This window comes from Callithrix jacchus, chromosome 8 (assembly GCF_049354715.1).
Source record: "Callithrix jacchus isolate 240 chromosome 8, calJac240_pri, whole genome shotgun sequence".
Lineage (NCBI taxonomy): Eukaryota > Metazoa > Chordata > Mammalia > Primates > Cebidae > Callithrix > Callithrix jacchus.
The window spans coordinates 84,094,130-84,114,293 of NC_133509.1; the positions used below are offsets into that span (position 1 = coordinate 84,094,130).

A 20,164-nucleotide genomic window follows, 5' to 3' on the forward strand; every position below is an offset into this window, starting at 1 on the left:
GTGTAATCTTGGCTCTCTGCAACATCTGCCTCCTGGGCTCAAGCAATTCTCCTGCCTCAGCCTCCTGAGTATCTGGGATTACAGGTGTCAGCCACCATGCCCGGCTAATTTTTGTATTTTTAGTAGAAATGGCTTTTCACCATGTTGGCCACGCTGGTTTTGAACTCCTGATCTCAAGTAATCCACCTACCTCAGCCTCCCAAAGTGCTGGGATTACAGGCATGAGCCACCGCACCTGGTCCAATTTGATTTTTTAAAGTCCATTTAGCAAGATTCAATTTGATTTTCTGATGAGACAGACCATGATTTCCTATGTCTATAAGCCAGACATATATCTTTATCTGGGAACTTTTTTGAGTCCACAGCCCAATTTCTTTAATGCATTGCTAATCTAGAGTTTATATATTTATAAATACCTAAAAAGAATGCACCTTTGACCTTCATATTAGAGGCAAAGTTATTTTCTTTGCCACCATCCCAGATTCTTTTTTTTTTTTTTTTTTTTTTTGAGACGGAGTTTCGCTCTTGTTACCCAGGCTGGAGTGCAATGGTGCGATCTCAGCTCACCACAACCTCCGCCTCCCGGATTTAGGCAATTCTACTGCCTCAGCCTCCCAAGTAGCTGGGATTACAGGCACGCGCCACCATGCCCAGCTAATTTTTTGTATTTTTAGTAGAGACGGGGTTTCACCATGTTGACCATGATGGTCTTGATCTCTTGACCTCGTGATCCATCCGCCTCGGCCTCCCAAAGTGCTAGGATTACAGGCGTGAGCCACCGCGCCCGGCCCAGATTCTTATTTTAAAAATGTTTATAGTATATTTTTCCATGCAAAAAGGTTTTTTATTTTTTTAGACTAGTCAGTGACGCAGTGGGAGTGGAGAAGGAACAAATAAATATGTAACTGGTTGTAATCAACCACTGAACTCAGATCAGCACCATGCAAAAAGTTTTAAAGTCTATGTATTAAATGTATTGACTTGTTGCTCTACTGCCTTTAGGCTTTGCATCAAAATTCTTCAAAGGTTACACGTGTTTTTCCTGTGATATTTTTAAAGTTTTTATTTCAAATCTTGAAATCACCTAAAATTTATGTCACTGTTCTCCAGGAATGAGGGAGAAATTCAGCTTTTTTCCCCTCCCAAATGGCTACTTATCCCAACACAAGCAATATTAATTGCATGTAAGGCTGCTCTATTCTAGCACAATGCATGCTTTCACAAATACTTGCTAAATGAATAAATGGAAAGCAATACTTGTTTACTCTTTCTACAAATATATATTGAGTACCTACTGCAATATAAACACTATGCTCTGCTTTGCATATAAGAGTAGTGACTCAGCAACCAGGAAGTATATCATCTAGAGGCGAAGACAGGTATTAAATAGTAATCGTACAGCAATATTTTGAACAGGATAAAATTCCTCTTGTGTTGAACACCCAAATGTGCTGGATAAAATATGACATTTTGGTCAGGCATGGTGGCTCATGCCTGTTCCCAGCACTTTGGGAGGCCAAGGAGAGTGGATCGCCTGAGGTCAGGAGTCCAAGACCAGCCTAACATGGTAAAACCCCGTCTCTACTAAAAATACAAAAATTAGCTGGCCATAATGGCAGATGCCAGTAATCCCAGCAACTCCGGAGGCTGAGGCAGGAGAATCGCTTGAACCGGGGAGGCGGAGGTTGCAGTGAGCCAAGATCGCACCATTGCACTCCAGCCTGGGTGACAGAGCGAAACTCCATATCGGAAAAAAAAAAAAAAAGACATTTTAAAATGCAGAGGTGAGCTCACAAGAAACAGATATACTGGGGGCAGGTGCTAAGTAGGAACTGAAAAACCAGAGGCTGTCCTGGGGTGAGTTGTCCTGCTAGGTAATATTAAATATAACATGGATTCCAAAGGGAGCAAGAGACAAGCCTTTGGCCGGCCGGGCGCGGTGGCTCAAGCCTGTAATCCCAGCACTTTGGGAGGCCGAGGCGGGTGGATCACGAGGTCGAGAGATCGAGACCAACCTGGTCAACATGGTGAAACCCCGTCTCTACTAAAATACAAAAAATTAGCTGGGCATGGTGGCGCGTGCCTGTAATCCCAGCTACTCGGGAGGCTGAGGCAGGAGAATTGCCTGAACCCAGGAGGCGGAGGTTGCCGTGAGCCGAGATCGCGCCATTGCACTCCAGCCTGGGTAACAAGAGCGAAACTCTGTCTCAAAAAAAAAAAAAAAAAAAAAAAAAAAAAAGACAAGCCTTTGGCCATCTGTATTTAATTAAATTGTGAAAAAGAATGGAAATCCATAAATGATTCTGGGAGAAATTAAATATAGTATCTGAGACTTGAGTTCTAGTCCTGTTTATTCTAACATTGACTATCTATGAGGTCATGGTCAAATAGGCTACTTTTACTCTTAATTTCATTCCCTTTTGGGTAAAATGTGAGAATTGAAGTAAAATATCTATAAAGGACATTTCAGCTTTAAAACTTGAAGATTCTGGTCCCCAGCCCCCAGGCCGACGCCACCATGCTGTCCCACCTGCTGAAAGAACACCAGGCCAAACAGAATGAACACAAGGAGCTGCAGGAGAAGAGGAGGCGAGAAGCTATCACAGCAGCGACCTGCCTGACAGAAGCTTTGGTGGATCACCTCAATGTGGGTGTAGCCCAGGCCTACATGAACCAGAGAAAGCTGGACCATGAGGTGAAGACCCTACAGGTGCAGGCTGCCCAATTTGCCAAGCAGACAGGCCAGTGGATTGGAATGGTGGAGAACTTCAACCAAGCACTCAAGGAAATTGGGGATGTGGAGAACTGGGCTCGGAGCATCGAGCTGGACATGCGCACCATTGCCACTGCACTGGAATATGTCTACGAAGGGCAGCTGCAGTCCGCCCCTTCCTAGCCCCTGTTCCCTCTCCCTCCACCCATCCCTTCTACCTCACCCACAGCAGGAAGGAGGGAGACTGACAAGCCTTGAATAAAACATGCCTCCATTTCAGAAAAAAAAAAAACTTGAAGATTCTATGACAGGATATCCCTCTACAAATTTAATTCGACTGCAGTGTGCATGATGGATTATTACAGCAGCCTCCTAACTGATAAACCTGCTTTCAGGCTTGCTCTACCTCCAAAGTCATCTTTTTACTGACCACAAGAACCTTTCCTGATCAGATCTGAATTTTATCTCGATTAAAATTTTGCAGAGGTTTTCCAGAACTTTCAGAGCCTGGGGGACAGAGTGTGAACCTGCCCCCCCCAAAAAAAAACATAAAACAAAAAACGAAAGACCTGTTAAATGAATGAATAAATGTATTGAAGCAAGAAGACCTAGTAAATTTAGCAATACCTCAGGAGCAAAGTAATGCAGGTCTCAATTGATACGGCCATACTAAGAATAGAAAGGTGGTTATTCATCAGTAAATAATCACGGAAACACAATCTATAAGACATAATCAAAGAGTGTCACCGAAGAAAGGCAGCACTTAGAGGAGTGCAAGTTGCAGATAACCAGAGAATTCTTGCTTGTTTCCAAGCAGCTTTATGCGAACTTGCCCTTTTTGCCAATAAAAGCTTCCTTTACCCTTTCCTCACTGGATATACTTGTGACTTGCCATTTCGTGCATCCTGAATTCTAATATTCTCTTCCCATTTCTGAATAAATGCAACATATTTGGAGATATTTTTTCTGCACTTTTTTTTTCTGAGATTGCTAGAGGTCTGATGCATAGGTGCGTATTTGTTAACTATTTAGCTTTAGTGAATCTTAGATGCTGTTTATCATGAAAAAAAAAAAAATAAATCCAACATCTGGATCCAATGTGTTCATGGAGAATTTCGGGAGACTGAGGCAGGAGGACAGCTTGAGGTCAGGAGCCACCATGTCCCACCCACATGAGATTCTTAAAGAAGGAGGTCACAATCTATGGACAATGTGTACTTGCTTGTGCTAGCCCATTGGATCTAGACTAGGCAACATAGCAAGACATCTCATCTCTAGCAAAAAGCAAAAAACAAAATAACACTACAAAACACATCTGGGCATGGTGGCACGCACCTGTAGTCCCAGCTACTCGGGAGGCTGGGGCAGGAGGCTGGCTTGAGCCCAGGAGTTTGAGGTTGCAGTGAGCTATGCATGTTGCCACTGCACTCCAGCCTGGGTGAAACCCTGTCTCCAAAACTAAACTAAATTTTTTTAAAAATCTGATGAGACTGTGAATTTACTTGCTCAAATCTAGGGAGCTACAAAGTGAGCAAAGTTCACTTTGAGTACAAATGAAGGGAAAAGTTAAAGAAATCCATTAACTGTTGAGCACCTAATATGTGCCAGAAAGCCAGGGAAATAAATGAAAAGTGCAATTGGAGCTTGCAGAAAAGAAGGTCAAGATGCTAAAGAAGGTTTAGTGAAAACTGAACTGGGATTTGATAAGATTAATTAGGATAAACAAAACAGAGAGAAAGAAAAGAATGCAGTTTGTAGGCCAGGTAGAAGAGGAACACATTTTACAGAAGAAAAACAAATCTAGATGTCATTTCTTTTATTTCTCATGTCAAAAACCTGTAGCCCAATTATTTTAAACTCGTTGTTTCCATTTTCAGTCTGTCTACAAGGAAAACTAACTTGATGTAATTAAGGGTAGGGATCAAAGGGCAGATTTTATTTGTATGGTGGTAAAGTTCAAAGTGCTGTTAGCTTCACAAACAATCCGCTAAGACCGAAAACTTTAGGTGTACTCTAGTTGTAAGATCCAACTATTTGAACCATTAAAACTGAGTAGACAAAGGGGAGGATCTGGAAAGGGAAATGAGATATCAAAAACTGATATATGTTTAAAAATACTTTGGAAACGATCTGTTTTTTGAGACTGACAATTAGGAAGATACGTTTTTGGCAGTATATACCAGTTTCACTCTAAAATCACTATTGAACTGTCATTTAACTTTCTTCTATTTATTTGATTTATATTGATTTATTTATTTCAACAACCCAAGCCTAAGTAACACCAAATAAAGGAATAAAGGATTGAAAATGAGGCTTTTTGTTGTTTTTTGAGACTAGGTCTCCCTCTGTCAGCCGGGCTGGAAGACAGCGGCCCAATACCCGCTCACTGCAATCTCTGCCTCCCAGGCTCAAGCTATCCACAGGGTCAGCCTACAGGCGGGACCCGCGGGACCCCCCCACCCCCAAAACCCCCACCCAGCTAATTTTTGTGGAGACGAGGTCTCACTATATTGCCCAGGCTAATCTCGAATTCCTGGGCTAAGGGATCCTCCTGCCTTGGGCCTCCTAAATTATTGGGCTTACAGGCATGAGACACCGAACCGGGCGGAACATTTCTACTCTAATGAAAATTTTAAGTTTTTACAGGATTTTAACATTTTCCTAGTTCCCAACTGTACCTAGCAGTTAAGAGTCCATTTAATGTAATAATTTAGGCTGGTGTTTTATTTTTTGTACACTATTACCCAAAGAACAAAAGTAGGTAACTCCTATAAAGTCTAATAGTCTGAAAATTGTAGTGTCCGTTTTCTCTTTAGCCATAAGGTTAAGTCTTGCTAAATGCTGAGTAGCTTTTTAACGCTCTACTAGATGTACATGCAGGAATACTAAGTGGAGGTGAAGTGATTTTATCTTTTTTTTTTTTTTAGTTGAGACGGGGTCTCACTGTGTCACTCAGGCTGGAATGCCAGTGCGCAATTACCACTCACCGCAATCTGTTGACCTCCCCAGGCTCAAGTGATCCTCCCACCTCAGCCTCCAGACTAGCTGGGACTACAGACACGCGCCACCACGCCCGGCTAATTTTTTTGTATTTTTCGTAGAGACGAGGTTTCGCCACGTTGCGGAGGCTAGTCTTGAACTCCTGGGCTCAAGCGATCTGCCTCAGTCTCCCGAAGTGCTGTAATTACGGGCATGAGCCACAGCACCCGGCCATAATTCTATCTTAACCACTATTTTTCAGGAACTATTACGTTTTAAAGAATGAGGAATTAACCGCCAACACTTCAGGTTCAACAGGTAAACAGGGACCCTCATTTGAGAATGAATCACAGTTTGTCACAGTTGTATTGGAAAATCCGCATTTCTGAACGTCATTTTACCATTATGGAAGTATAACTCAGACAAAATAAAATGTTTAACTCACGGCTAGGACCAGAGCACAAATTTTAAAAAGGCAAGACTACGACCTCGACAGTGAACTGTTAATTAACTTGTGCTTCCCACCCCCCAGCCGGGCCCCGCCTTGGTTCAACCAAGGGAAACAAGAGGACGGAGGCCTCGTGCCGTCGCGACGGTCTTTCCACGCCTCAGGTGCACTTAATTCAGTCAGTCCATCCACCCTATCCGCCATGAAAAATTATTTGTTTAGCAGGAATTGCCAAGTCAAATACAGCCATATAAAGCCCCCCTCCGACGTGCCAGGTGTGCCTCGGAAGAGCAGCCACCCAAACCACCAGCAACCTGTCCGCGCCGGAAAATGCGCCCTCACTGGTTTCTGGGACCACTCAGAAAGTTCTAAGCGCCTTTCCCTGTAACGCAGAGGCACACCGGCCTTCCCTTGGGAAACTCTGCGGCCGGACGTGCACCGGTAACCCGTAAAGTGTCAGCGGCTGAAACCCTCAGAACCGCCCAAACAATAACAACCACCGCCGCCAGCGGCGCGAACGGGGCAAAAGATGTTGCGTCCTCGCCGATTGCCGGTTTCCGGAGTCGCGAGCCCGGATCTCACAGGGTCGGTCCGGTTATGCAGTCCACAGCGAGGACCCCGCCCTGCTAAGGGAAAAGGGATGCAGTCTTAGCACCTGGCCTCGTAGAGCCACCGTACTAACAGGCCGAGTCGCGGACAAGTCCCTCAGACAGGCGAATCCGCGGGCAGCCCGAGTGCTCGAGGACCCCGGCGGCGGCTCCGGGTGGCGGGAAGGAGGAAGTTTCAAAAGCCAGGTGTCCTGGTTGCGGCCGCTGGGCGAGATGAAGCTACACTGTGAGATGGAGGTGGTCAGCCGGCACTTGCCAGCCTTGGGGCTGAGGAACCGGGGGAAGGGCGTCCGAGCAGTGTTGAGCCTCTGTCAGCAGACTTCCAGGAGTCAGCCGCGGGCCCGAGCCTTCCTGCTCATCTCCACCCTTAAGGACAAGCTGGGGACCCGCTATGAGGTGCGTAAAGTGGGCAGGACTTGCTGGGCAGTCACCCTTGTGTTCTCGGGAGCAGAGACTCGGGCCGCCCTCGGGCCTCGCGTGCCCCGCTGCTCCCTAGGCAAGAGCCCGCCTTGGGGATCCTGAACTCCCGGCCCTGAGTCTTACCACCATCCCGACACCTTCCTACGGACCCGAAAGAAGAAAGCTTTTGAGAGTGCACCTTTTTTCTGTTTTTTTTTTTTTTTTTTCTCCCCACTCTTACAACTCGAATATACGGTGTTGCTATTTAGTAATGGATGGCAATCCCGCCCGTTTAAAGCTTCTGAAATTTTGGTCAGCGGAGTGAAACTGTAAATGAAGCAGCTGTCCAATCGGTGGGAGCAATAAAATAACTGCACTTCTGATCAGTAAATTTTTCTCCCACAGTATTTTCTCTAGCTTGAAAAAAAAGGCAGTCATAGCATCCTGCACTTGCCTTGTCTTGATATTTGTTATGCTTATAAGTACTTGTTTAATAACTATCTCTCATCAGATTGTCAACTCTTTAAGTATAGTTACCTTGTCGGTCTTATTCATTGCTATGTCCCAAGTCCCTAGTAGAATACCTGGTACATAGTGGCTTCCGAGTCGATGGTTGTTGAAATCTAAATCAGATGCAATAGCAATCATTAATTTTTTTTCTTTTTAAAACATTTAAAATATGCCATTTACATAGATGATAGTCATTAAAAGATTTCTGAGCACCCATTATGTGTCAGTCACCGTTCTGGCACTCAGGATAGAATAGCAAAGGAGACAAGATTCCTGCTCTCATGGAGTCTGTATATAATCTACTGGGAGGTGTGACCACCCCAGGCTAATGGACTGAAGTTATGAAGGCAAGTAATTACTATTGGCAACTCTTCCTGCAGTTACAATAGTTGGAATGGGAGAAGAGGAGCATTCTCCCAAAACACGGTGATCATGTTCTTGAAGGAGAGTTACTGGACAGATAGAGCAGTAACATCCACCACCAGCTAGATGAGGGGTGTAACTTCCCAACTGCTTTAAAAAAAAAAAAAAAAACTTTAAAACTTGGCTGCGGGCTGTGGCTCATGCCTGTAATCCTAACACTTTGGGAGGCCCAGGCGGGAGTTGTAGACCAGCCTGGCCAATATGATGAAACCCTGTTTCTGTGAAAAATGCAAAAATTAGCCGGGCATGGTGGCATGTACCTATAATCCCAGCTACTCAGGAGGCTAAGGCAGGAGAATTGCTTGAACCTGGGAATCGGAGGTTGCAGTGAGCCAAGATGGCACCACTGCACTCCAGCCTAGGTGACAGAGTGAGTGAGACTCTGTCTCAAAAAAAACTTTTAAACTTAAAACTGTGGAAACACCCACACTTAAGGAGTGAAAGCCAAACCAAAGCCTGGCAAAATGACTGGCACATTCCAGTTGTAATAAATGTTACTGAGTAACCATAACTAGTTTTCTTTTTTTCCTACTGTTTTATGCAGCTAAGGGAGAACATTGAGCAATTCTTCACCAAATTTGTAGATGAGGGGAAAGCCACTGTTCGGTTAAAGGAGCCTCCTGTGGATATCTGTCTAAGTAAGGTATGGTATTAAAAACATTAATGATTAATGTTTGGCTATATTTCTTTATTTTTTAGAAACAGAGTCTTGCTCTGTCACCCAAGCTGAAGTACAGTGGCACAATCATAGCTCACTGCGGCCTTGACCTCCTAGGCTCAAGTGAGATTCCTGAGTATGTGGGACTATAGGTGAGGTACACCTGTACCTCACCACTCCTGGCTGATTTTTTTTTTTTTTTTTTTTTTTTTTTATAAAGACAGGGTTTCACCATGTTGGTCAGGCTGGTCTTGAACTCCTGACCTCAGGTGATCCGCCTGCCTTGGCTTCCAAAGTGCTTGGATTACAGGCATGAGCCACCACGCCTGGCCATAACTGATTTTTTAAAATAACTTTTTGTAGAGACAGAGTCTTGATACAATGTTGCCCAGGCTGGCCTCGGACTCTTGGCCTCAAGTGATCCTCCTGCCTCAGTCTCCTAACACAATCCCAAAGTGTTGGGATTACAGGCATGAGCCATCATGTTTGGCCTGTGTTTTATTTTATTTTTTTGGTTTTTTTTTTTTTGTTTTTTTTTTTTTGAGATGGAGTTTTGCTCTTGTTGCCCACACTGTCGTGCAGGGTTGCCATCTCAGCTCACTGCAACCTCCACTTCCTGGGTAGCTGGGATTATATGTGCCTGCTGCCATGCCTGGCTAATTTTTTTTTTTTTTTTTTTTTTTTTTTTTTGCATGTGTGTCTTTAGTAGAGACAGGGTTTCACCATGTTGACCAGGCTGGTTTTGAACTTCTGACCTCAGGTGATCCACCCACCTTGGCCTTCCAAAGTGCTGGGATGACAGGTGTGAGCCACTGCTCCTGGCCTGGCCTGTGTTTTCTTTAAAGAAGGCTTTTTGTACATTCTGATATCCCATATAGCTGAAGAGGGACAGACTCTCGTAGGTTTGTTTGAAGAGGCAATGGCACAAGAGGCAGCTTCCCAAATATGTTTGTGTGCCTTCTAAAAGGGCAAAGTCTGCCTTAGTAAGATTCCCAACGTGGGCAAGAAAACTGGGTTTGCTTCCATGCTGAAAATGGAGCCCTTGGGTATTCTTAGACTGGAACTCTGTAAGGCAACTGGCACAGGTCTATATTTTGACAGCTAAAGCGCAGTTGCAAATCTAAGTTTGGTGTAATAAAAGAGGAAAAAATCAGTTAGAACCATTTGTATTTGATTTACTATAATCAATTTTTGTTTTTTGAGATGGGATCTCACTCTTACCAGGTTGAAGTGCAGTGGAAAGAGCTTGGCTCACTGCAACCCACAGGCAGGTGCCACTACTCCGGGGAGGCAGAGGTTGCAGTGAGCCAAGATTGCACTATTGCACTCCAGCCTGGGAAACAAAAGCGAAACTCTGTCTCGAAAAAAAAAAAGTGTAATAACTAAGGAGTTTAGATTGAATGAAATCATTTCGTTTCTTCTCCTCCTTGTGATTTTTAATTTTTTTTCTTGACCTGTAGCCTATTCTTTCACTAATTCCTCCTTTCTATCAAAAAACAAACGGAGGTCACACTGATTTAAAAAAAGAAAACAAATTTCTAGAAAGACAAGGCTGAATCCGTTGCCTCCACTTTTTATCTTTTTGGCCTTAACTTTTACCAGTTTTTTGAAAGCACTGCCTCAGTGATCACTGATCTTTTTCAGTTGTCTATCACATTATCATTATTTCTCATTCTTTATGAACTCTATAGAATTTGACAATGATAATTACCCTTAATAAAACTCTTTTCTTGGTATCTATGAGGGGGATCTATGGTTTACCTTTAGTTTTCTTAGCCACTTTTTCTCCTGCCTCCAGCAACATTTTTTTCGATCTTCAAAATGAAGGCTTTATTTCAGTCCTCTGCTGTTTTCTGTCATACCTGCCTTCCATTTGATAGCTCAGCTGTTACATGGTTTATTCCCAAGTCTGTGAGCCAGTATGCTTTATTGTACCTAGTTGACCTGTTCATTATGACCTGTTCATTTCTTACTCCTGTTCATTGTGTATAGTGCTGCCAAAATAGTATTTAACTCTTGTCATGTAACTTTTTTTTTTAAGCCAGTCAAATTTAGCAGTGGGGGGTTATATACCAACTTCAGTGACATTTACGTTAATAAGTTCTGATAGTAGGGACATGGATGAATCTGGAGAACATCATTCTCAGCAAACTGACACAAGAACAGAAAATGAAACACCGCATATTCTCACTCATAGGCGGGTGATGAAAAATGAGAACACATGGACACAGGGAGGGGAGTACTAAACACTGGGGTTTATTGGGGGGAAAAGGGGAGGGCCAGTGGGAGGGGGAGGTGGGGAGGGATAGCCTGGGGAGAAATGCCAAATGTGGGTGAAGGGGAGAAAAAAAGCAAAACACACTGCCATGTGTGTACCTATGCAACTGTCTTGCATGTTCTGCACATATACCCCAAAACCTAAAATGCAATAAAAAATTAAAAAATAAAAATAAAAAAATAAGTTCTGATAACCCACTACCATCAGACCCTGTCATGTAACTTTCATACTTAAAATTCTTCGGTGACTTCCCACAGCCTGAATACTCTTTCCACTTTACCTTGAGATCTGAGCTCATTTACAGTCTATCCTCATACTACATTTCCAATCTTTTACTCTATGTAATTCCCACATTCCAACAAAATATCATCACATACTTGATTTCTCAAACTTGCTCAAAGTTTACTTGTGTTTCACCTGTAAACTTTAGGAAACTTGTAAAGTATCCTATTAGTATTAGCTTTTTTCTTTTTTTGATGTAGACTTGCTCTGTCACCCAGGCTGCAGTACAGTGATACAATCTCAGCTCACTGCAACCTCTGCTTCCTGATTTCAAGCAATTCTCCTGCCTCAGCCTACCAAGCAGCTGGGATTACAGGCGCCCGTCACTACATCCAGCTAAATTTTAAACTTTTAGTAGAGGCGGAGTTTCACCATGTTGGCCAAGCTAGCCTCTAACTCTAAACCTCAAGTGATCTGCCTGCCTCAGCCTCACGAAGTGTTGGGATTACAGGTGTGAGCCACTGTGCTCAGCCTTTTCGTTCCTTTTTTTTCTTTTTTGAGATGGAGTTTCACTCTTGTCGCCCAGGCTGGAGTGCAGTGGCACGATCTCGACTCACTGCAACCTTTGCCTCCTAGGTTCAAGCAGTTCTCCTGCCTCAGCCTCCTCTGCCTCCCAAGTAGCTGGGATTACAGGCATGCGCCACCACCCCCAGCTAATTTTTGTAATATTAGTAGAGAAGGGGTGTCACCATGTTGACCAGGTTGGTCTCAAACTCCTGACCTGAAGTAACCTGCCCACCTCAGCCTCCCAATGTGCTGGGATCATAGGCGTGAGTCATTATGCCTGGCCTTAAACTAAAATCTTTTTTTTTTTTTCCTCAGACAGAGTCTCACTCTGTTGCCCAGCCTGGAGTACAGTGATGTCTTGGGTCACTGTAACCTCCGCCTCCAAGGTTCAAACGATTCTCCTACTTGAGCCACATAGTAGCTGGGATTTACAGGCGTGTGCCACGGCACCCAGCTAACTTTTGTATTCTTAGTAGAAATGGGGCTTCACCATGTTAGCCAGGCAGGTCTCAAACTTCTGACCTCAAGTGATCACCTGTCTCGGCCTCCCAAAGTGCTGGGATTATAAGCATGAGCCACTGCACCCTGCCTAAACTCAAATCTTAAGTGGAATATTCAGTCCTTTCCTGTCTTATATTATACTCTTATGATTTCCCTTTATTTTTGCTTTTTGCTGTTGTTTTTTGAGACAGTCTCACTCTGTTGCCCAGGCTGGAGGGCAGTAGTATGATTCTGGCTTACTACAGCCTCTACTTTCTGGGCTCAGATAATCCTCCCACCTCAGCTTCCCAAAGTGTTGGCATGACTTCCCTTTGAACAGTTTTATCTAGAACGTGTTCCTCCACATAATTTTTCTTCAAAAACTTTTAGACTTTAAATTTAGTCAAAATACTAAAAAAAAAATATGTTTTACAACCAATTTCAATAAATCATTGTATCATATTCATAAGTAATACTGTAGAATTTGTGGGAAGAACTAGCATGTATGCATTTTCTACAGTGGAATTTATAATTCTACAACTTTTTTTTATTCAGGCCAATTCCAGCAGTTTAAAAGGTTTCCTTTCAGCTGTGAGATTGGCTCATAGAGGCTGCAATGTTGATACGTCGGTTTCAACGCTCACAGCAGTGAAGACTTCAGAATTCGAAAACTTTAAAACTAAAATGGTTATCACATCCAAAAAAGACTATCCTTTAAGCAAGAACTTTCCATATTCCCTGGAACATCTTCAGACTTCTTACTGTGGGCTTGTCCGAGTTGATATGCGTATGCTTTGCTTAAAAAACCTTAGGAAATTAGACTTGAGTCATAACCATATCAAAAAGCTTCCGGCTACAATTGGAGACCTCATACACCTTCAAGAACTTAACCTAAATGACAATCACTTGGAGTCATTTAGTGTAGCCTTGTGTCAGTCTACACTCCAGAAGTCACTTCGGAGTTTGGACCTCAGCAAGAACAAAATCAAGGCACTCCCTGTGCAGTTTTGCCAGCTCCAGGAACTTACAAATTTAAAACTTGACGATAATGAATTGATTCGATTTCCTTGCAAGATAGGACAACTGGTAAACCTTCGCTTTTTGTCAGCAGCTCGAAATAAGCTTCCATTTTTGCCTAGTGAATTTAGAAATTTATCCCTTGAATACTTGGATCTTTTTGGAAATACTTTTGAACAACTTGAAGTCCTTCCAGTAATAAAGCTGCAAGTCCCATTAACTTTATTGGAATCTTCTGCACGAAACATTTTATATAATAGGTAAGACTTTAATAGTCATGTAATGTATTTTTGATGGCATTCTAATATTCTCATCAAACTCAGAGTAATAAAGTGTAACATTGCTTACAATACTATGCACAGTCTGACCCTTTGCTATTATGGCCTTCTTGCTATTCCTTACCACTGCTTAGAATGATTTTTCTCCAGGAAGTCTCGTGGCTCACTCCCTCACCTCATTCAGTTCTCTGCCCAAGTGTCATCCCAGAAAGGTCATACCTGTCCATTCTACATAAATTTTATTTCTTACCTCCTTACATGCTTGGTTTTTTAATTTGGTTTATTTTTGGTCATAGGACTCATTATATATATATATATATATATATATAATTTTTTTTTTTTTTTTTTTAACCTGAGATGGAGTCTCACCCCATTGCCCAGGCTGGAGTGCGATGATGTGATTTTTGGCTCACTGCAACCTTTGCTTCGTGGGTTCAAGCAATTCTCCTGCCTCAGCCTCCAGAGCAGGTGAGATTACAGGTGACCGCCACCATGCCCAACTAATTTTTTTATATCTTTAGTAGAGATGGAATTTCACCATGTTGGCCAGGCTGGTGTCAAACTCCTGACCTCGTGATATGCCCGCCTCAGCCTCCCAAAGTGTTGGGATTACAGGCATGAGCCACTGCGCCTGGCCTGTTAACATATTTTTAAAACTTTTTTTTGTTTGCTGCCAGTTTTTCTTCACTAGAATGTAAGATCCATGAGCATATGGATGTTGTTTTATTCTCCACTATTTCCCTAGGAGCTAAACCATATATCTCCTGCTCCTAGCATATATTAAGCACTCAATAAGTAGTTAAATGGGCTGGGTGCGGTGTTCACACCTTTAATCCCAGCACTTTGGGATGCCAAGGCGGGCAGATCATGAAGTCAGGAGTTCGATAGCAGCTTGATGGCGTGCTCCTGTAGTCCCAGCTACTTGGGAGACTGAGGCAGGAGAATCGCTTGAACCCAGGAGGAGGATGTTGCAGTGAGCTGAGATCGTGCCACTGCATGCCAGCCTGGTGACAGAGCAAGACTCCATCTCAAAAAAATAAAACTAAGTAGTTAAATTAATGAATGGCATTGTTTCTCAAAGTGTGCTCCCCTGACCAGCAGGATCTGCATCACCTAGGAACTTCTTAGAAATGGAAGTTCTAACATTCCAGACCTATGGAATCAGAAACTGATAGTGGGGTCCAGCTATCTACGTTTAGTGAGTTCTCCAGATGATTCTGATGTACCATAAAATTAGAGAATTGGCATAATGATGAAGTGTGGTCTTTGGAGTAAGACTTGGGTTTGATTCCTGGCTTCACCTCTTTGTATGACTTTTAACCTCTTTTTTTTTTTTTTGAGACAGGGTGGCTGGAGTGCAGTAGTCCAGTCTCAGCTCACTGTAATTTCTGCCTCCTGGGTTCAAGCGATACTCCTGCCTCAGCCTCCTAAATTCCTGGGATTACTGGTGCTTACTACCATGCCTAACTCATTTTTGTATTTTTATTTTATTTTATTTGGTTTTTTTTTTTTGAGACAGTCTCACTGTGTCTCAGTGCAGTGAGTCTCCAGGCTGGAATGCAGTGGTATGATCTCACCTCACTGCAGCCTCCATCTCCTGGGTTCAAGCAATTCTCCTGCCTCAAGTCTCCCAAGAAACTAGGACTACAGGCGCCCACCACCACGCCCTGCTAATTTATTTTGTATTTTTAATGGAGATGGGGTTTAACTGTGTTGGCCAAGCTGGTCTTGAACTCCTGACCTTGTGATCCGCCTGCCTCAGCCTTCCAAAGTGCTGGGATTACAGGTGTGAGTCACTGCGCCTGGCCTTGTGTTTTAAATTTTTGAGACGGAGTTCCTGCTCTGTCACTGAGGTTGGAGTGCAGTGGCATGATCTCGGCTCCCTATGACCTCTGTTGCCCGAGTTCGAGCAGTCTAGCCTAGGCAACAGAGCAACACCCTATCTCTAAAGATTTCTTTTACTTAAAAGAAAACCCACTGATAACTGGGCATGGTGGCACACATCTGTAGTCTCAGCTACTTTGGAGGCTGAGGTGGGAGGATCATCTGAGCCTAAAAGTTTGAGACCAGCCTGGGCAACGTGGCAAAACCCTATCTATAAAAAATAAACCAGGCTGGTCACGGTGGTTCATGCTTATAATCCCAGCACTTTGGGAGGCCCAGGCAGGAGGATTACATGAGGTCAGAAGTTCAAGACCAGCCTGGTAGACATGGTGAAACCCTGTCTATACTAAAAATACAAAATTAGCCAGGCGTAGTGGCACATGCCTGTAATCCCAGCTACAAAATAAATCACTGCCTTACATTGTGCTTCTCAAACTTTAATTTGCATTCAAATCTGCTGGGAGTCTTGTTAGCAGATTCTGTTTCAGAGGTCTGGGGTGGAAATCCTACATTTCTAACAAGCTTCCATATGTGGTTGCTAGTCCATGGACCATACGTTGGTGCCTTCTAAAAGTACTGTTAATTACTAAGGCTCTAAATGTAATTTAAGTACTCACTGTTTTAAGGCAGTGATTCTCAAAATTTTAAGAGTATATCAGAACTATGGTTGTTGAAATAGTGCTAGTTTAAAAAGATTGTTGGACCCTAACCCTCAGTGATTCTGATTCTGTAAGTTTAAGGTAGAGCTAAAGAAATTGCATCTCTGCTTGTTGTTGGGTTTTCCTTTTTTGGATTTTTTTTTTTTTAGGTTGTGTTGTTTTGTTTTGTTTTTGAGACAGGGGCTCACTCTGTCACTCAGACCGGAGTTCAGTGACACATACATAGCTCACTGCAACCTCAGACTCCTGGGTTCAAGCCATCCTCCCACCTCAGCCTCCTGAGTAGCAAGGACTACACATGCCACTAAGTTCTGGCTTATTTTTGGTAGAGATGGGGGTTTGTTGTCCAGGCTTGTCTTGAAACTCCTGGCCTCAAGCAATCCTCCTGCCTCAGCCCCCCAGAGTACTGGTATTACAGGCATGAGCCACTGCGCCTAACCAAGAAATTGCATCTCTGACAAGTTCCCAGATAATGCTGATGTTGCTGGTCAGGGTACTACATTTTCGAATGACTGGTTTAAAGCATTTACCCCTAACTAGCAGTTAAGAATGGTATTAAATGACAATACTCATAATTGCCTATGACTGTGCCTAGCTATAAAAGGCCTTAATGTTTTTTTCTGAGGTAGGAGAATCGCTTAAACCCGGGAAGCAGAGATTGCAATGAGCTGAGATCGCACCACTGACTCCAGCCTGTGCAACACAGAGAGACTCCATCTCGAAAGAAAGAAAGAGAAAGAGAGGGAAGGAAGAAGGGAAGGAAGGGAAGAAAGGAAAGAAAGGAGGGAAGGGGAAGAAAGGAAAAGAGAAAGATCTCCAGAGGTGATACTGATGATTCAGGTTAAAACCATTGATTTGAGGAAACTTCAAATGGTATCTTTTGGCATTGGGGTGCACCTGAGGCTATTGTTTCTCTAAGACATCAGTAAAAGAAATTGTATATTGTATTTATTCAAATTTGGAAAGTATGTCCAAATGAGAAATGTTATAAATAGTTTTGATTTGAAAAGACTATAACAAGTTGGCTAAATTATCAGGGAAAACGTGCTGAATTTCAATATGAAAAAGTACAAAGTTGGAAGGAAAAGAATAGATGATCAAAATATGATATAATTGGCAAGGCATAATTCGGCAGAAAATTGACCCCTATTAATATAGCTTTCTTGTAAGGTGACCAAACCTTTACTGAAGTATAATTTTGCATGTTTTAAACTCCCTTGTCTTAAAAAGTGTATAGATTCAAAGCCGTGACAGCAGTACTTATTGTCTAGCTGTTGATACATGGCCCTAACTACTGGTTACAAGCATATGGTTGTGATCTATTAGGAAATTATGTGGGAATTTAAGTTATGTCACATAGAAAATAGTTTTTAACTATTATCTGTTTCCTCAGACTGCAACCATCTATCCTGATAAAGATAAATGTAAACATGTGGAAGACACTTACTGGCAGAGTTTTTCAAAATGGTTACTTACACAAGCAACAGATTAATAAAGTCTTTTTATGAAAATTTTTTAAATTGCAAATAGGGCCATCCTAGATCCCCTTCCAAAGGTAACCACTGCTTTTTAAATTGAAATGTGTATCTTCTCAGACTTTTCTGATAGGGCTTTGAACTTTAAGTTATAAGACTAGGCTTATTTGTTGAAAAATATCTGAGCACCTATTATGGGCCAGCCTAGGCTAGAAACGAGAAACAACAAAGAACAAGACACTGTGTAGGAGGCAAAGTGAGTGGGGACGTTTGGGCAGTGGTTTAGACTGTCTTTTAGTGTCTTGTAGACGATTTAAAAATTAGACTTGGAAGCCTAGTGTAGTAGCTCGTGCCTGTAATCACACCACTTTGGGAGTTCGAGGTGGGTGGATCACTTGAGGTCAGGAGTTCAAGACCAGCCTGGCCAACATGGTTAACCCTGTCTCTACTAAAAATGCAAACATTAGCTATGCATGATGGTGTCTGCCCATAGTCCTAACTGCTCAGGAGGCTGAGGCAGGAGAATTGCTTGAACCCTGGAGGTGGAGGTTGCAGTAAGCTGAGATTGCACCATGTACTCCAGCCTGGGCAAGAGAGTGAGACTCCGTCTCAAAAAAAAAAAAAAAAGTTTAGGCTAGGAACAGTGGCTCACACCTGTAATCCTAGCACTTCTGGAGGCTGAGGTGGGTGGGTCACCTTAGGGTCAGAAGTTTGAGACCAGCCTGGCCAACATGGTGAAACCCCATATCTACTAACTACAATACAAACAAAAGTTAGCCAGGCGTGGTGGTGAACGCCTGTAATCCCAGCTACTAGGAAGCTGATGCAGAAGAATTGCTTGAACTCGAGAGGCAGAGGTTGCAGTAAGATTGTGCCTCTGCACTCCGGCCTGGGCATCAGAGAAAGATTCTGTCTCAAAAAATAAAAAGTTTGACTTGGGCACCATTAGAAGAATTTTAAGTGTGAGGGTGAAATGCCTTAAGCAAGGTAAGGTTAGCCTACTTGCCCAGCCACTAAAGTAAAACTCATGACCCAAGTTACATGTCTTTTAAATTTGTCTTACAGAATTTAAATTTCCCTTTTGAACAATTGATCCTTAGGAGAGCCTGTTTAAGGAACGGTGACTTTTTCATTCTATTAGAGAGTTATGCTGTTAAGTGGTCATCCTGGAAGATATTTTATGGTATGGTATCTGAAATTTACAGTATGTCGTATATTTTAAATATACTAGTCATTTAACAAAGTTAATTTTATTTTTCATTGTTATAATTTCATGTCCTAATAATTCATGTCCTGAATCTAGTAACATGTTATAAAATATTTTTATCATTCTTTCCAATAGGATTCCCTATGGCTCTCATATCATTCCATTCCATCTCTGCCAAGATTTGGACACTGCAAAAACCTGTGTTTGTGGAAGATTCTGTCTGAACTCTTTTATTCAAGGAACTACTACCATGAATCTGCACTCTGTTGCCCACACTGTGGTCTTAGTAGATAATATGGGTGGTACTGAAGCACCTATTATGTCTTATTTCTGTTCTCTAGGCTGTTATGTAAATTCCTCTGATATGTTAAAGTAATGAATGATACTACAAAAAAATTTCAATTACAGATGAGTTTGGGATGCATGTATGATTTTACAGCATCAAATTGGAGTAAGGGAAGCTTTCTGTATACATGCTGGAGAGGAGGAATGTGTATAGTTTATAATCATTTGACTCCAAAACTTTTATTAAAACCAATTTAATTTTATTGTGGTTTTTTTTTTTAGTTTATTACACTTACGTTTATTTCAAAAGTTTCCAAGATGTGTTGTAGAGTTATCTTTTAACGTTAAACAGATATTGATCCCAATTACTCTGTTCATAAGAATTTTATAAACTTTCTTCTTACATTTCAGTTAAACACATCTGAGTTTCTGTATGCATAAAATAAATTATAGTGAAAACTTGTTTATTATGAAATTATATGTAAGTTTTTAAGCATACCACTTGTGTTTTTCAGGCACATTGTTCTACATGTGGAATTTACATTTGCCAAGCAAAAAGTAGGAATTGTTTAGGGAAAGAATTAAGCTTTTATAATTTTTAAAAATGTTCCCGTAATCTTTGTTGTGATTTCTGTTTTTGTTTTTGATTTTCTGAGACAGGAGTCTCACCCTGTCACCCAGGCTGGAGTGCGTGGTGCAATCTGGGCTTACTGCAACCTCCTCCTCTGCCTCCTGAGTAGCTGTGATTGCAGACACACACCACCATGCCCGGCTAATTTTTTGTATTTTTCAGTAGAGACAGTGTTTCACCATGTTGGCCAGGCAGGTTTCGAGCTCCTGACCTCAAGTGATGCGCCCGTCTCACCCTCCGAGAGTGCTGGGATTACAGGCATGAGCCACCGTGCCTGGGGATTGGGTAGGAGAGGGAACAGAAAGTTGCTGCTTTTTTGCTGATTAGATTTTGTATGAGGGTGGGTTTTTTAAAAATTACTTTTGCCATATTAAATGATAGAATGTTTACAGTTTTTAATTTTAAAAGTAATGATAATACAGCAGCTAAATGGTGATTTGGGC

General features: G+C 42.3%; 2 protein-coding genes and 1 long non-coding RNA gene across 5 annotated transcripts; 2 read left to right on the forward strand and 1 right to left on the reverse strand.

The window, feature by feature from the left end:
* Window positions 1–2,465: 2,465 nt before the first annotated feature.
* LOC100406858 (biogenesis of lysosome-related organelles complex 1 subunit 1) lies at window positions 2,466–3,005 on the forward strand. Its single transcript, XM_009006003.5, has one exon. It carries the CDS (start codon window positions 2,519–2,521, stop codon window positions 2,894–2,896), a length of 378 nt encoding a protein of 125 aa, XP_009004251.1. The 5' UTR covers window positions 2,466–2,518; the 3' UTR covers window positions 2,897–3,005.
* A 3,136-nt stretch (window positions 3,006–6,141) lies between these two features.
* Window positions 6,142–6,650, reverse strand: LOC118144934 (uncharacterized). The gene is made up of 2 exons (XR_004729884.3): window positions 6,455–6,650; window positions 6,142–6,333 (listed from the first exon to the last, which is right to left on the reverse strand). It is a non-coding gene; the product is annotated as an uncharacterized LOC118144934 (long non-coding RNA).
* A 242-nt stretch (window positions 6,651–6,892) lies between these two features.
* Window positions 6,893–19,543, forward strand: LRR1 (leucine rich repeat protein 1). 3 transcript variants are annotated; one of them, XM_035260427.3, is made up of 4 exons: window positions 6,893–7,144; window positions 8,625–8,723; window positions 12,841–13,562; window positions 18,941–19,543. In XM_035260427.3, the coding sequence occupies exons 1-4, from the start codon at window positions 6,962–6,964 to the stop codon at window positions 19,179–19,181; spliced, it is 1,245 nt and encodes a 414-aa protein (XP_035116318.1). In that variant the 5' UTR covers window positions 6,893–6,961; the 3' UTR covers window positions 19,182–19,543. The 3 variants fall into 3 exon arrangements, with proteins under 3 accessions (XP_035116318.1, XP_078190970.1, XP_035116319.1); XM_078334844.1 differs by lacking the exon at window positions 18,941–19,543 and adding an exon at window positions 16,749–16,945; XM_035260428.3 differs by lacking the exon at window positions 12,841–13,562 and having other exon boundaries at window positions 18,941–19,353.
* The last annotated feature ends 621 nt before the right edge of the window (window positions 19,544–20,164 follow it).